This window comes from Photinus pyralis, unplaced genomic scaffold (assembly GCF_008802855.1).
Source record: "Photinus pyralis isolate 1611_PpyrPB1 unplaced genomic scaffold, Ppyr1.3 Ppyr1.4_LG8, whole genome shotgun sequence".
Taxonomy (NCBI): domain Eukaryota; kingdom Metazoa; phylum Arthropoda; class Insecta; order Coleoptera; family Lampyridae; genus Photinus; species Photinus pyralis.
Window position 1 is genome coordinate 13,985,067 of NW_022170819.1, and position 15,108 is coordinate 14,000,174.

General features: G+C 41.7%; 2 protein-coding genes and 1 long non-coding RNA gene across 4 annotated transcripts; 2 read left to right on the plus strand and 1 right to left on the minus strand.

Moving 5' to 3' along the window:
- Positions 1 to 3,892: 3,892 nt before the first annotated feature.
- Positions 3,893 to 5,168, minus strand: LOC116179406. Its single transcript, XM_031499197.1, has 3 exons — positions 4,599 to 5,168; positions 4,391 to 4,516; positions 3,893 to 4,316 (listed from the first exon to the last, which is right to left on the minus strand). The coding sequence occupies exons 1-3, from the start codon at positions 5,166 to 5,168 to the stop codon at positions 4,044 to 4,046; spliced, it is 969 nt and encodes a 322-aa protein (XP_031355057.1). The 3' UTR covers positions 3,893 to 4,043.
- A 406-nt stretch (positions 5,169 to 5,574) lies between these two features.
- Positions 5,575 to 6,177, plus strand: LOC116179001. Its single transcript, XR_004146933.1, has 3 exons — positions 5,575 to 5,768; positions 5,851 to 5,976; positions 6,051 to 6,177. It is a non-coding gene; the product is annotated as an uncharacterized LOC116179001 (long non-coding RNA).
- A 3,643-nt stretch (positions 6,178 to 9,820) lies between these two features.
- On the plus strand, positions 9,821 to 14,517 carry LOC116178989 (sterol O-acyltransferase 1-like). 2 transcript variants are annotated; one of them, XM_031498678.1, is made up of 7 exons: positions 9,821 to 10,090; positions 10,138 to 10,308; positions 10,363 to 10,511; positions 12,951 to 13,090; positions 13,139 to 13,287; positions 13,332 to 13,595; positions 13,654 to 13,839. In XM_031498678.1, the coding sequence occupies exons 1-7, from the start codon at positions 9,996 to 9,998 to the stop codon at positions 13,706 to 13,708; spliced, it is 1,023 nt and encodes a 340-aa protein (XP_031354538.1). In that variant the 5' UTR covers positions 9,821 to 9,995; the 3' UTR covers positions 13,709 to 13,839. The 2 variants fall into 2 exon arrangements, with proteins under 2 accessions (XP_031354538.1, XP_031354537.1); XM_031498677.1 differs by having other exon boundaries at positions 9,824 to 10,090; positions 13,332 to 13,608; positions 13,654 to 14,517.
- The last annotated feature ends 591 nt before the right edge of the window (positions 14,518 to 15,108 follow it).

Below are 15,108 nucleotides of genomic sequence, written 5' to 3' on the forward strand. Positions count from 1 at the left end.
TCAATTTATCCTGAAACACGTTTATATACAGAGTGGCCCAACGAGAAGCATACAGAGGGCTTTTAGGGTATTAAATTTATAAATTTCGAAAAATCCTCGAACTCGTCAATTTTGTATTCGAGGGGGACAACTTTTGGAATACAAATCACGAACCCAAGTCTTCACCCCTCTACGTAGGAGCTTAACCCCTAAAATTTTAAATGGAATCCTATGGCAAATGCCACATTATTTGAAAGCCAATTTAATCGTGATTACTAATCTGCTTTGCTTTTTAAATTCTATTGATTCCTTTCGGAGATATTCGCGTTGGAAATGGTTTTTTCTAAAAAAAACCAAAACAAATACGATCTAAGTCACCTAAAGACCTAAAAAAGGTCTAAATTGTGCAAAAAATAAGAAATAACTTTAAACACACAACATTTATTTCAATAAATGCTCGAATTGCCTTCCGCCTGCGTCCATGCAATAATAAAGATTTGCTTCCAAACGCTGCCGTACATGTTGCAAGATTTCAGGGGTAATCGCTCGAAATTGTTGAGTTATACCATAGTGTATTCTATTCTTTCACTATGGTTATACGTGCTCGCAACCCTTGTAATGTTCCGGGCGGAGTAGCATAAACTTTATTCTTTAAATATCCCCACAAGAAGTAATCTAAAGGACTTAATTCAGGGAAAAAAACCATTTCAAATGCGAATATCTCCGAAACGAATCAATAGAATTTAAAAATCAAAGCAGATTAGTAATCACGATTAAATTGGCTTTCAAATAATGTGCCATTTGCCATAGGATTCCATTTAAAATTTTAGGGGTTAAGCTCCCTACGTAGAGGGGTGAAGACTTGGGTTCGTGATTTGTATTCCAAAAGTTGTCCCCCTCGAATACAAAATTGACGTGTTCGAGGATTTTTCGAAATTTCTAAATTTAATACCCTAAAAGCCCTCTGTATACTTCTCGTTGGGCCACTCTGTATAACAGAGCAATGTCTCAGACAGATACAAAATCATCAAAATTCTAGCCCTACTTATAAATTTCCAACGGGCCATTATGACCTACAGGCCAGGTGGCAATCGCCACCCGCTCCCCCCCGGGCCAGTCCGCCCCTGTACGCCTCTTTACTATTTCTCACTCAACGATCAACGAGTAAAATCTGAAGGAAGTTACTTAAATTAAATATAAATTTGAAATATCAATTGGTAAGTAAAGAATGTTACATACTCCTTTTCTTGTTTTACTCCTGGTTGCCTTATTACCAATTTGCAATTGACTTGTGCGCTTGAAACAGACTGATTTAGGATAAATAGATGTTATTGATGTAGCCAAGAACGTATATCATTTTTATAACATGCGGCATCTGTGGCGAGCTCAGTGGTTAAAATTTCAAAGAAATATCTCCATAAATAAACAAGTTGGCATTGCGTAGTTTGCGCCTGCGCACATCTGATTTTTACAATATGCAATATTCTTGTCTTTACTAGAAGCATCGGTGGTTAACATTTCAAAAAATATCTCTATAAATAAGAAAGTTGACATTGCGCAGGCGCACATTTATCGTCAAGATTTTCCTTGGATGTAGGAGTAGTGGCGCCCTTGCATGGACGGACGGAGAAAGTGGCTATGATTGCGTCTTCCAACATCAGTTGGAAAATGCGCTAAATACTAGGTTGTACCATTAAAAACAAGTTAAAAAGTAATCGTAAACGATTTCCACTTGCATTCATTTCCCATTTGTAAGATGCAACTTCTGTTAAAATCATAAAAATCCGGCCACAAATATGAAAGATAGCGTTGCACATGAGCAATCCATTTTTGACATGCTATTTCAATTTCAGTTTATAAGAAGAATTTCATTTCAATGCTTTTCTAAGTAAGAAAGTTGGAACTGCGCATGCGCAAACCTACATTTTGAAACTAATGTTAGATTTTCCTTTGTTCCAAGCGCCAAGGTATCAAGTTTCACTTAAATGCTTCCATAAATAAAAAAGTTGACACTGCCACCATAACGAACCAAATAGCGAAAAAAGTAGAACAATAGCTCTTAAGATAAAGAACTAGTAGCGTCGCAAAACGAGCGGACGGACGGACGGACGGACGGACAAAGTGGCCACAATAGCGCATTTTTTTTATTTTTGTGGAAATGCGCTAAAAATAGAAAACATTTAAGAATAGTAAATTGATTAAAATAAAGCTGTGCAAACACATATCGCATTCACAGCCCTTCTTCCGCCTTATAATTGTCATTACGACTAATTATACAGGGAAATTGGGTAACTATTTTATCACAAAATTCCATTGTAATTGAGAGCAATGTTATTAATTCATAAACAATGAGTGAGTTAAGTGCGTCTTATGTGGCTAATCTCGGCCGGATTATTTGGATTGTTAAGAAAAACTCTGTAAGTAATTTTAAGGTTTTTTATTTATTCGTCGCCCGCCTGCGTCCGTGTAATACGTCCAAACAAGCTTTATAAGCTTTTCTTTTTGTTTCGTTGTGTTTTGGAATAAATGTTTGTCAATCAATTAATTGTGTTTATTCGAATCCATTGTGCCACCCGGATAGAGTTTTTCATGTCAATTTCTTTTCGTGTCGAAGAATTATGTCAGGTGTTTGTGTGGTTGACTCTTCGGATACTGGAATGTTTGCAGCAGGCTTGTCTAGCTGGGGTATGGTCGCATAGCATGGGTATGGGGGTATGGGTTCTTGCTTCCGCGTTCCTCAGGAAGGACCGGATCCGGGGATGAAGTGCCTCCTTCAGGAGGTCGATGTGGTGCTCTAGAGAAGAACTTCAGTTTCCCACGGATTCATTGGCGTATTTTCTCTGTATGGACTCCTTGAGCGTGTCATAGGTTGGAGTTAATGCGACTTCTCCTCCTACTTGCGCCGTCGCTGTTTTGAGTCTGTCTGATGGATCTTTTTTGTGGAGTTGGTGGTAGCGGGGCTGTGTTGCGTACTTGCGTTGGTTGTACCATCGTCGGGGCTGGCGTCGGAGCGTTGCAGATATTGAGTTCAACCGGCCAGTTTCAGCCATTTGCAAGGGTTAAGATGACTTGCCCCTATGTTACCGTAGTGCGGAACAATTAACAGTGCAGATGTTTATTAATAACAAAGTCTTAAGTTGTTCTCTATACTACTCCGGTATTTACCTTACGAATTCGGAAACCTGCAGGAAACCCTAATTCGGAGTAACCTCGAAACTGATGATGAAGTAACTTCCCACAGATGAAAAAATCTTACCTCAGCACAGGTTCGAACACCCGACCTCCGGCTGTGTAGCCCAACGGTCTACCACTGAGCTACACAGGCTCGTTTCGTTTGCAGGCTCGTCGGTAACAGTAGGGCTGGTGGACGTAATGCGGGTCACAGGTCGTGAATGTTGACCTTAGTGAGCCAGTAGGCGTTGATTCCGACCAGGGCTTCCATGGTGTGGGGTTCCATCCATTTGAAGTGGAATTCTCCGGTTTTCTGGTTCCGGTTCCTCTCCATTACTCGTGCCCCTACTTCATACTGGGTGACCGCGGAACCGTAATTGGCGTAACGGTTTTGATGTACCTGCAGCATGGCCCTGGCGGTGTTCGCCCGTGGATGCTCTCCGTTTCAATGCAAGAAGCATTTCATGTAACAATTGAGTTAACACCGGTTCTCCCCTATTTAGACCCCGTTGAATCCGAATATGCCATTTGCCAACTCGAAATTTCAACCGGAAGTGAGATATTCAAGATGGCGTCCAAAATAGCGCCAAATTTAAGTGTTTTTTTGCTTTTGGTCATATGTGTGCGATCCAAGTGTCTATCCCTAGGTTTTTTGGGGCGTAGAACACGATTAAATACTTAAAAATAAATTTGGTTAAGAAAATCACCATTAAAAAGTCATATTTTAACAAAATTTCACCAATATTAACCAAAAAAATCATTTTTTTATCGAAATGTGTAGAAAATTATGTGCTGTGTCTGAGGGGATTTAGAGCATGTTTAAATGCTCAAAATTATTTTAAACAAGTGTTAAAGGACTTTTATTTTCTGAATTCAATTGACATTAATACTCGTCATTCATCGTCATCGTCACCTGCCCCATTCAAGCACTTTGCTCTGCACTTACACAGTTTTGTGCAAGGGACCCAGGGCTCCTTCCTACACCCACACTGCTTTGTGTTACACAGTCCTTTGCAGCCACAAACACTAAACTCCGGGCATGACTTTGGGATAGATGGCAGAGTCATGAGAATAGGCACATATCGCCCGCCTTCCACCTTCCACCCACAATTTTTAGGGTCAGGTAGTTCGGGGAAGGCCACGTGGGAGTTTTTCCACACAAAAACCTAAATAAAATAAATTAATATGAAAATACCTGCGACAGTTAATGTACAAACGCCACTTAAAATATTAATTTTACCTGATAGTGGCACCGAAGGATATGCAAGCGCAGTGCGTCACTGGTAGGCGGCAAGAATTCCAGCACCTTTACAGCTCCAAAAAGAGAAACGCGCGCTGCATTTGACATTGTAATGTCTGGCCCAACCTAAAATAAAAGTGACATAATTGTAAAAAAATAAATATTTTAACAGCAAATAATTTGTGGTGAATAAGGGGACGCAACAAACCTTGTACAAAGCTTGCACCACGAATTGCTCGATATTGTCGAGTACATCGCTGGCCAGGTCAGAGGTAGCTCCAAGTCCACTAAGGAGTGCTGAATTTTCTTCTGTGTAATGTTTCCATGCGCCAGTTTTAGTTACTGATGCCAACTTTGATGTGGTATCACACCCAGTAACTGCATGGAAAGCCAGTAAATGTTTCATCTGGTTGGGTTTAAGCTTTTGACAAACTTCGTGAATAGGAATGTACTTTCTCTCACGGTAAGTCCCGCACATTATCCAACATTTCTTGCAAATCATTTGTTCAAAGTGGTAGATAAATAATAGTAATACATCGGTGTCCCTTACAGAAACAACAACAGACTCACAGTCGCTGTGGACGGCGTGGAGCACCATCCTTGTGTCAGCCTCTTCGTGGTTTGCAACGAAGTGCGTGAGGTCTCTTGCTTCGTTTGTTGACTGGACATGTGTAACTTCTACAAAACCACCAGCCACAAGCACTTCTAAGCCGCCAAAGTCATGCTTCATAGCTTCTTCACTCAAGAAGCGCGTGAGGTCGGCCTTATTTTCTGACATGGCAAGGAAGCTTGTCCAATCTTTGGGCAGGGGAACTCCACCGTTCTTGATAACTCTCCGTACAGGGACAAAACCTTTCGACCTGTGTCATGACTTTGGCGGCTTAGAAGTGCTTGTGGCTGGTGGTTTTGTAGAAGCTACACATGTCCAGTCAACAAACGAAGCAAGAGACCTCACGCACTTCGTTGCAAACCACGAAGAGGCTGACACAAGAATGGTGCTCCACGCCGTCCACAGCGACTGTGAGTCTGTTGTTGTTTCTGTAAGGGACACCGATGTATTACTATTATTTATCTACCACTTTGAACAAATGATTTGCAAGAAATGTTGGATAATGTGCGGGACTTACCGTGAGAGAAAATTCCTATTCACGAAGTTTGTCAAAAGCTTAAACCCAACCAGATGAAACATTTACTGGCTTTCCATGCAGTTACTGGGTGTGATACCACATCAAAGTTGGCATCAGTAACTAAAACTGGCGCATGGAAACATTACACAGAAGAAAATTCAGCACTCCTTAGTGGACTTGGAGCTACCTCTGACCTGGCCAGCGATGTACTCGACAATATCGAGCAATTCGTGGTGCAAGCTTTGTACAAGGTTTGTTGCGTCCCCTTATTCACCACAAATTATTTGCTGTTAAAATATTTATTTTTTTACAATTATGTCACTTTTATTTTAGGTTGGGCCAGACATTACAATGTCAAATGCAGCGCGCGTTTCTCTTTTTGGAGCTGTAAAGGTGCTGGAATTCTTGCCGCCTACCAGTGACGCACTGCGCTTGCATATCCTTCGGTGCCACTATCAGGTAAAATTAATATTTTAAGTGGCGTTTGTACATTAACTGTCGCAGGTATTTTCATATTAATTTATTTTATTTAGGTTTTTGTGTGGAAAAACTCCCACGTGGCCTTCCCCGAACTACCTGACCCTAAAAATTGTGGGTGGAAGGTGGAAGGCGGGCGATATGTGCCTATTCTCATGACTCTGCCATCTATCCCAAAGTCATGCCCGGAGTTTAGTGTTTGTGGCTGCAAAGGACTGTGTAACACAAAGCAGTGTGGGTGTAGAAAGGAGCCCTGGGTCCCTTGCACAAAACTGTGTAAGTGCAGAGTAAAGTGCTTGAATGGGGCAGGTGACGATGACGATGAATGACGAGTATTAATGTCAATTGAATTCAGAAAATAAAAGTCCTTTAACACTTGTTTAAAATAATTTTGAGCATTTAAACATGCTCTAAATCCCCTCAGACACAGCACATAATTTTCTACACATTTCGATAAAAAAATGATTTTTTTGGTTAATATTGGTGAAATTTTGTTAAAATATGACTTTTTAATGGTGATTTTCTTAACCAAATTTATTTTTAAGTATTTAATCGTGTTCTACGCCCCAAAAAACCTAGGGATAGACACTTGGATCGCACACATATGACCAAAAGCAAAAAAGCACTTAAATTTGGCGCTATTTTGGACGCCATCTTGAATATCTCACTTCCGGTTGAAATTTCGAGTTGGCAAATGGCATATTCGGATTCGGCGGGGGCGAAATAGGGGGGAACCGGTGTTAACTCAATTGTTACATGAAATGCTTCTTGCATTGCGATTTTCACAAAACTAGACCCGACTAGAGGTTCTTAGGTTCTCGTTCGCCACTCTTCCGGTCTGGTCAGATCGTAGCCCAAGAGGGCCTTGCTTGGGGTAACGCCCGGGCCTTCTGGATCGAAGGTTGAAGGGGACGAGTGGACGCCCACGCGTTCAACTGGGTTGGCGTGGGGGTGCCATATATGTGTGGTCCATCAGTGCATACGTGACGGAGGTGGATTGCGTGTCGTTGTCGGAGATGATTGCCCTCGGGAACCCAAACTTCGTGCTCTAGTGTGTTGGTGACTGACATGCTGAACAAATCCGTTATAACCGACACGAGGGGAGCGTGGGCTGCCTGGGCTGGAGGGTCGCATCCTGAACTAGGTTCCTCTTTACGGCGGTGTACAGATCCAGCAACTGCGAATGTAGTTGCGAGCCCTGACCTCGAACTTGGAAAAGTGATAGGTTGGGGAGATGGCCCTGGTGGTTTTCTCGTTTCCTGGGTGTCCGGGGGTGCGAGCGTGGTGGTAGGCGTAGATGTCCTCGTGACTTTCCCTGGGGACAAGGAGCAGCCGGCTCTGGGAACTGTGTTTGTAAAGTAACCCCTCGTAGACGCTGTACTCTCCCAGTAACTTCCTTTGGCTTTCGTCAGTGGACACTTCGATGAGTCGTCACGATCGGATCGCCTCTTGACTGTCGAGGTTGATCTTCTGGTTATCTCGGATGTGTTCTACGAGTATGGCCATTTTGACGTGGTTGATGGTGGGGCGTTGGTCGGGCGAAGGCAACGTCATACGTTCTTCGTCTGCGTCGGTGGCGATGGTAGTTACCTTGGTATTTCGGGAAAGATGATCCGCCAGTTTGTTGTACTTGTCGCGACAATGTTGGATGTCGTAACTAAACTATTGGAAGAGAAGGGCTATCGGTGCGTCCAGGTATGGCCTGTATCTCTTGACAGTTACGGCCAGGTATTCTAGTTCGTTGACGTGGTATTTGGCCTGAGCTGACTACGCGCCGTCGCTGGTCTTCGTCTTCCTGATAAAGGACCGCCGCTGTACCGCATCCGCTGGCTGCGGTTTGGAGTACGAACGGTATGGAAGTCCGGGACGGTGGATTTCCAGTGGCTGGCCGAGGACTCCTTGCAGACTCTCAAACGCCTTGTTCGCGGCGGCCGTCCACGTGAATCAGGCTCCCTTCTTTGCCATATCGTTGAGCTGAGCTGAAATTTCGGCACAGCGGAGCACGTAGTCCCAAAGCCAATTGTTCAGAGCCAAGAGGGTGCGGAGTTGCCTACGTGTTATGGGCCTCGGAGGACTTCCACGTGCTCTGGGAGTGATCGTTTGGAGTCTGCCGTGATAAGGTGACACAGATACGTCATGGAAGTCACCCTTAAACAGCACTTGTCCTGTGCGAGGTGAAGATGGTGTTACTGGAGCGGCTCCATCACTATCCACAGATGGTCGGGGTGTTCCTCCCAATAGGGGCGCCAGTAGAGAGCGCCGTCGTGAGTCGAAAAGGCGCGAGACTCAGGTGCGAGAGGGGCCTGCCAGAATCCAGAGTCGAGGTCCGGCGTAGAGAACACCTTTGCTGTCCCCACTTCTTTAAATGTCTCGTGGATAAGTGGTAGGGTACAGTCCACAAAGAAGCGAGTGTTTCCGTCCTTCTTTTAGACAGTGACGATTGGGGAGCAGTTTCTGAAGGTGCTCGGTTAAAAAATGCGATCGTGCAATATTGTTTCCATTTCTTGGGCAATGATCGCGGTGGTGGACGAGACGGTTCTCTTCGAAAATGTGACCCGAAACGTTTAGAATAGTTCCCGGAACCGAGAAATCAGTGATGTTGGAAACCCGTGGTGAACCTGTTCGATCTTCGGCATGACGTTTTCGGCTGTCTTGGCGGAGAGGGCCCAATGGATAGTGTGACGGCGTTCTTGGCCCCAGAGTACACATCGACGACCATAATTTAGGACGGCCTCGTTGCGAAGCAACTAGTCCTGACTTAGTTAGTGGGCGTTGCGAGATCGCTGGCTACCAGGAAGGTTTCTTGTTGTTCGATGCTGTCACAGTTTGGTACCCTTGTTGGTGCGGTAGATCAGTCGACGGTCGATGAAATTGTGAGAGGTGTCCCCAGTGTCCAGCATGGTAAGGCGGTGGCGATTCCCAAGTTCCATGGTGATATTTGGCAACCCGAGCTGCGGTGGCTTGTGTATTTGGTGGATGACAGTCAGGGGGAGTTGGCCCCACAGACCGCTTAGGCGATTCGCTGGCGTGATCCTTGAAGCGAGGGTTGGCGCCGGCTGGCCTAGTGTCCTCCTCGACCACCTCCAGAAACTACATTGCGGGGGGCCCGTAGGCGCGCATAAACGGCCGCACCCTGGGATGCAGTAGGTCCGCGAGCAATGCTATGTGCTCGTTTATGTCGATGCGCAACCGTGTAGCGAGGTGGCCCTTCCGCTGAAAGAAGAGCAAAGGCCGAATTCTTTTGGTCGCGGTTGTAGAACTTGTGTGTACCATGGACTTAATCGTTGGGCTATCGTAATGCTGCGTGACCCACTATCGCACTTCGGGATACGTCATGGGGAGGTAGTCCACCAGCTGGCGGCCGCCAACAGTATGGTTGTCGCAATTCTCAGTAGAGCGCTAGAGAGGAACAGGTGTGTTGTTCCGTGTAATAGAGAAGGACGCAGCCCAACAGCTGATCGTGGTGTACGCATCGATGTGAAAATCGAGCACCCCCCCCCCCCCCGTATAGCCGTATAGTCCAGATATAACCCCAAGTGACTACCTGTTTGGGAAATTGAGAAAGGATCGAAATGGACTTCATTTCAGTAACGAAGAAGCTAAGACAAAAGCTGTAGTTTGTTCCCCTCCCCCGTAAAAGGAAAATTCAATTACCCTCTCCCTACAATCATTACAATCATTAACCATGAGATCATTCACATACCTAGGTACTCATATCACAGATATTATTAAGGAAAGTCTTCGTATGCAACTAAAAGGGTAGTTTCCTGCATAGTCAAGCCGCGAATATTTGTCGCTTTCCTCGTAATGGTTTATAGGGGGCTTTTGCGGAAATCGGAAACTGTGTTTATCAACTTCCCGTTATAACCAATCACAGGTGATAATGCTCGAATGACTTACATTCATTACGTAGCCCGGTGTTTTGCCTCTGAACTATGTAATGTTAAATTCATACCAATTGGATAAGATAATGATTAATTATAGTACAGTGTTATCACACGATGATACTTCGTGTTAATGTTTGGAAAGAGAATCAAAACAGTGAGGAAATGTCTCTTCAAGATGATCAACCCAAAAATCATACAATGGACGAAAGGTATCTACTTGGTCACCATGTTCATGCGATTATAGTTAATTTTGCAGAAAATTTCCAGAGGACGAAGAGGTGCGTGTTAAAGTGTTCCAAAGCAGGGAGTCAGTGTTGACGGAACTTTTTAGAAATAAACACATTCTCGCCATATACCGTATGTTTGTGGCACTAATCGTAGGCACCTGCATTAACACTCTCCTGCATGACTACTTTTACAACGAACAGTGAGTACCTTGAGTTTCACACCGATCCCAACGTGGTCACCGGTTCCATTTCAGAATAGGCACCGGTTACCGTTTAATCATTAAGGTCTTTCGGAATTTCCACGCCTTCGTAATCGCATGGATCTTCGCGTTTTCAATTACCCTGTGCGTCTATCCTGCGTTTCAGGTGTGGGGAGCAGTAAGGCTGCATTTACTTTCCAAATGTGAGTACTTTGACTGCTTGAAACTACATTAATTGATGATTTTTTCGCAATTGAAACTTGAATGATTGGCAAAATAGTGCCATTAGTACCTACTTTCTTGAAAGGTTTAGGCCCTGTTGTCAGCGGAGCTGCCATTTCAAAAGAAAACTGTTGAACCGTAGGTAACACCTTTATCCCTCAAACATAATACTAAGGGCCAATTCTACAACTACACTTTTACGCAGAATAAGATATCCTTGGAAAAGCTGCCATAGCGGCATGTATCCCATTCGTTACAATAGTAACCAACGCAACCGTCGACATTTATTCTAGGTATATCTTATTCTCGTTATACAGTATGCCTGAACAAGAGGGAAAAAATGTTTAATTTTAACTTTACGCAAAAATGTCATTCTTTATAAAAATTTTTGCTTGCCTCAAAACCACCTATTCTGAAATAAAAATGTAGATATTCCTTTTAGCAGCTGATAAAATTACAAAAAACGCAAAATCTACAGCGGAAATTTTTCTAAGTTACATGTTTTTGATTAAATCAGACTATCATTGTATCTTCCATGGCAACCTGATAAGCAAATCAGTTAAAAAAGACACCTTAGAGCTTAAGAGAAACATTTTATTTTATTCAATGTGGTATCCTCCAACCTCTACACACTTTTCAGCTCTACATACAAATTCTTTATAAACTGTGGATCGTATCATCATTGATAGAATTTATCGCTTCCGTGATTTTTTGTTTTAAAATTTTGATATTGTTATTCAAATTATTATTATAAACATGCAAATTTCCGCTGTAGATTTTGCGTTTCTTGTAATTTTCTCAGCTGCTAAAAGGAATACTAGATTTTTATTTCAGAATAGGTGATTTTGAGGCAAGCAAAAATTTTTATAAAGAATGACATTTTTGCGTAAAGTTGAAATTGAAAATTTTTTCCCTCTTGTTCAGTCCATCCGGGGACACACTGTATACCTGCATTGTAGAATCGGCCCTAAGTGGCGGTAGAAAAAGTAATCTTAAGATAACTTGTTAAAATGATGTATATGGTCCTCGACTCTCGTACTCGCATAAGAGAAGGTTGCAGGTTCAGAATTATTGCTTAAGATTGATTTATGGCATACGTAAATTTCAAAGCGTTTCGCATAAATTAAAATCAATATCCTGGCTTGATATGGAAAAAAAGTCAACTCCTTCACGCGGCGATTTTGTATCACAAAATAATATTTTTTAAAACACCACCGTATCTTTATAATAAAATCACCTTTCGAACTGACGTTCATAATGTAAATATCAGACGAAAGGATCTCATTACTATCCCTTCTCATAGTTCAGATATAGACCACTGTCTACAATGCCATTCCATCGAATATTAAAAAGCTTACAGTGTCCAGGTTTAAATCAGCACTACGTCACATTCTTTTGAACGAGTAAAGTGTCCCATTCTCAAGTTACTTATTCATTAACTTTTTTTCACAGTATTGTCTTTTTGTGTGTGTGTTCTCTCTCTTTGTCACCCGTCCATCGAAATTGTAAACATTTAAACTGAAGTTATGTTATGGGTTAAGTGGAAGAACACCTGATGGCGATGTTGCCCCTAGGTGAACTTCGCCCTTTAGATCGTCATCTAATAAAGACCTTATTATTATTATTATTATGGTCGGTGTATCTTGTGAGAACTCAGGTTTAGCCTGGTTAACTAATCGCACGGATTAAAATCAAGTAACGATTAGTGTCTGTGTCTGGTGAAGTTATTAATTTATTATTATTATTATTATTATTATTATTTGATTTTCTCGATCTTGCCGGTTCTAATCCTAGTCATTATTATTATTATTATTAAATATTAAGTAAATAACTTGGTAGGACCGCATTATGTAGATATCTACAATAATAAATGAAATGAAATGAAAATGAAAATGAAAAATGTAACTGTACCTCCGTTGCGGTTTTGTTTTGAATAATGTCTCGATTAGCTACTTTTTCTTTGCCTCAAAGCAAGGATTGGTAAAAAAACACAGTAATCTCTATTTCGTAGTTTGACAAAACGGATCCAATTTTCTTATGTAACGTACCCGCTGAAAGAGAAAAGTAAATATACTACAATGAAATCAAATCAAAGCAACAAAAAGAAGAAAGCAAACCATTTGCGCACAAAACAGTACTTACATAATAACCAAACCCAATCGGTGGATTTGAATGTTTCTTACGATATTAACAATGATAATAAAATCAAAGTTAAATCATCAAAATCATTTGAAAAAATAACTGTTATCAAAACTTGACAATTGTTAATAATCGTTAGCAGGAACAATCTACAAAAGAGCGGGACTTTTCAAGCGCACGTACCGTGTACAGAATTCACTCAAAAACACAGCACACGGACCGCTTACAGAATTCGTAATCCGAACAAAACACCTCTTTCTACTGATACAATCCTTTTCTAGCCAACCACTTACTGCTGTGGGATAAACTGTGGATGGTGATTTACTTGCTGTATGCTACTACGATATTGTACTGTTCCGTATGGGCAACCTTCAGATATGATTTCGGATACGCGCTTGGTGGTGCGACAGGCTGTGAGACAGTAAGTACTACACTATTCAAGGGAACTATTTACAAAGTTCTTTTGTAGACGAGGTTGATAATGAAATCATATGCTTTCATAAGAACATGTGCACCTGACATCGTGAAGCACGTCAAGGTGAAGAGTTCTCGAAATTTTTCACACTATGTCTATTTTCTGTTCGCGCCAACTTTGCTGTATAGGGATTCCTATCCAAGGTAAACCTAGATGGATGCGCAATTAATCATTTTCTCTCTTCCAGATCAAAGGGAAGCATAAGGTGGCACCTTGTCATTAACTACTTCATCGAACTTATAGCGGCGATAGTACTTTGCAGCTTCGTCTACCAAACCACGTACATTTCTCAGCTAGAAGACTTCGGTTTGAGACCTTACCGATTGGCTGACATAGGAATGATAGTACTTAGAAACGCTCCATACGCAATGCTGACCAGTCTGTTGCTGTTTTACCTATTGCTCCACCTTTGGTCGAACGCGTTCGCGGAAATGCTCCACTTTTCCGACAGGTTATTCTACCAGGTATCGTCTTGATCGCATCATCAGTAATGCAGGCGCTCGTTTTAGGATTGGTGGACGTCGACCTCCTTCGAGAGGTACTACAGAACGTGGAATGGTATAGTGTACGATTGGTTGTATAAGTATATCTACAGGGACTTTTATGAGGTTGTGCTTCCCGGAAACAAGACGGCAGCGAAGATTGTGGTGATCTTCATTTCGGCACTGTTTCACGACTATATTTCCGCAAATGCTATCGGCTTCTTTTTGCCGACCTTCGTAATTCAATTCTTTGTTCTGGGCTCGATAATGGCCCAAGTGAAGTTTTCAAACCGCACAGTTGGTAACGTGGTCTTATGGTACAGTTTAGCCGTCGGTGCTAGTTGTATGTACACAATTAACGGTTTGGAATATTATTGTCGGTTAAATTATGTTAAGGAGAATTTGACTGTTTATAATTTTTTTGTTCCTACATTGTTCCAGTGTGACATTACTTTTTAAGACGCATCAACGTGATTTTGTTTTTACTTTGTTTTCCGAAAGCGATAAGGGTTCCGACGATTATTCGTCGACTGACTCAATACATTTTAGTCCATTACGAACGCCACGGATAAATGGCAGAACTCGGGATCGATTGGCCACGAAAAGTATTTTGAGAGCTGAAATGGTCTGCTGTTTACAGAACCAAAATTTAAGACCTAATTCTCATGCCTCAACTGACAGTTGCTAAAACTCCCTTTTTTAGGGTAAATTGTTAAATCTAAGCTGCCGTAAGTTTCGCAACTAAGCAGTGGTCATGGAGTCCAAGATTAAAATATAAGCGAAACATAATAAATTTACGCTACGCAAGTTTGGGATTTATAAAAGCTAAGTGGAAATTATTATGTACTCAATTTAATTAATTAATGCTAAATAAAAATAAATTACCTTGTTTTATTGACATCCTTTCCTAAAACCACCAACTAAAAAATTTTATTTTTGAAACAACGAACAACGAAGCTCACTGACGTGACTGTTCTATTTAACCGATAAACAAAAGGTGCTGGTCTGCTATTGGCTAAAAAGGCATGTCAGTCTCCAAAATTTCGTTGGGTCCCTGTTTGGTATGATATAAATAGAAAAACACAACAACGAGACGGGGAGATCGGTGGCGTCTGTGAAAGTGTACACCTCGTTCGCGCATTTTTACAAAAGCATAACCAGTTTAAAAGTGAATAATTAGCGGTTGAGTGGTTAATGTGTAAAAAGGTGATCTCTGGATTGGTTAAAAAATCTGGACTGGAGCTATTTGTAATTTTATTTTTATATTTGTTGCCAGTTAAAAAGAGCGTAAACCTCTACGATAGTATGTAAATAGCAAAAAGTAGAAAAAATAAGATTCGTAATTTTATATCTACGTCAATGAAGTTTAATTAGGGAGGATTCTTTAATTTTTTGAATGAGGTAGATTATATTTCCTCGTCATACCAAAGCCTCAGTTTATGAACTCCTGTCCATTTAGGTTTAACAGCGTAGTAGTGTATA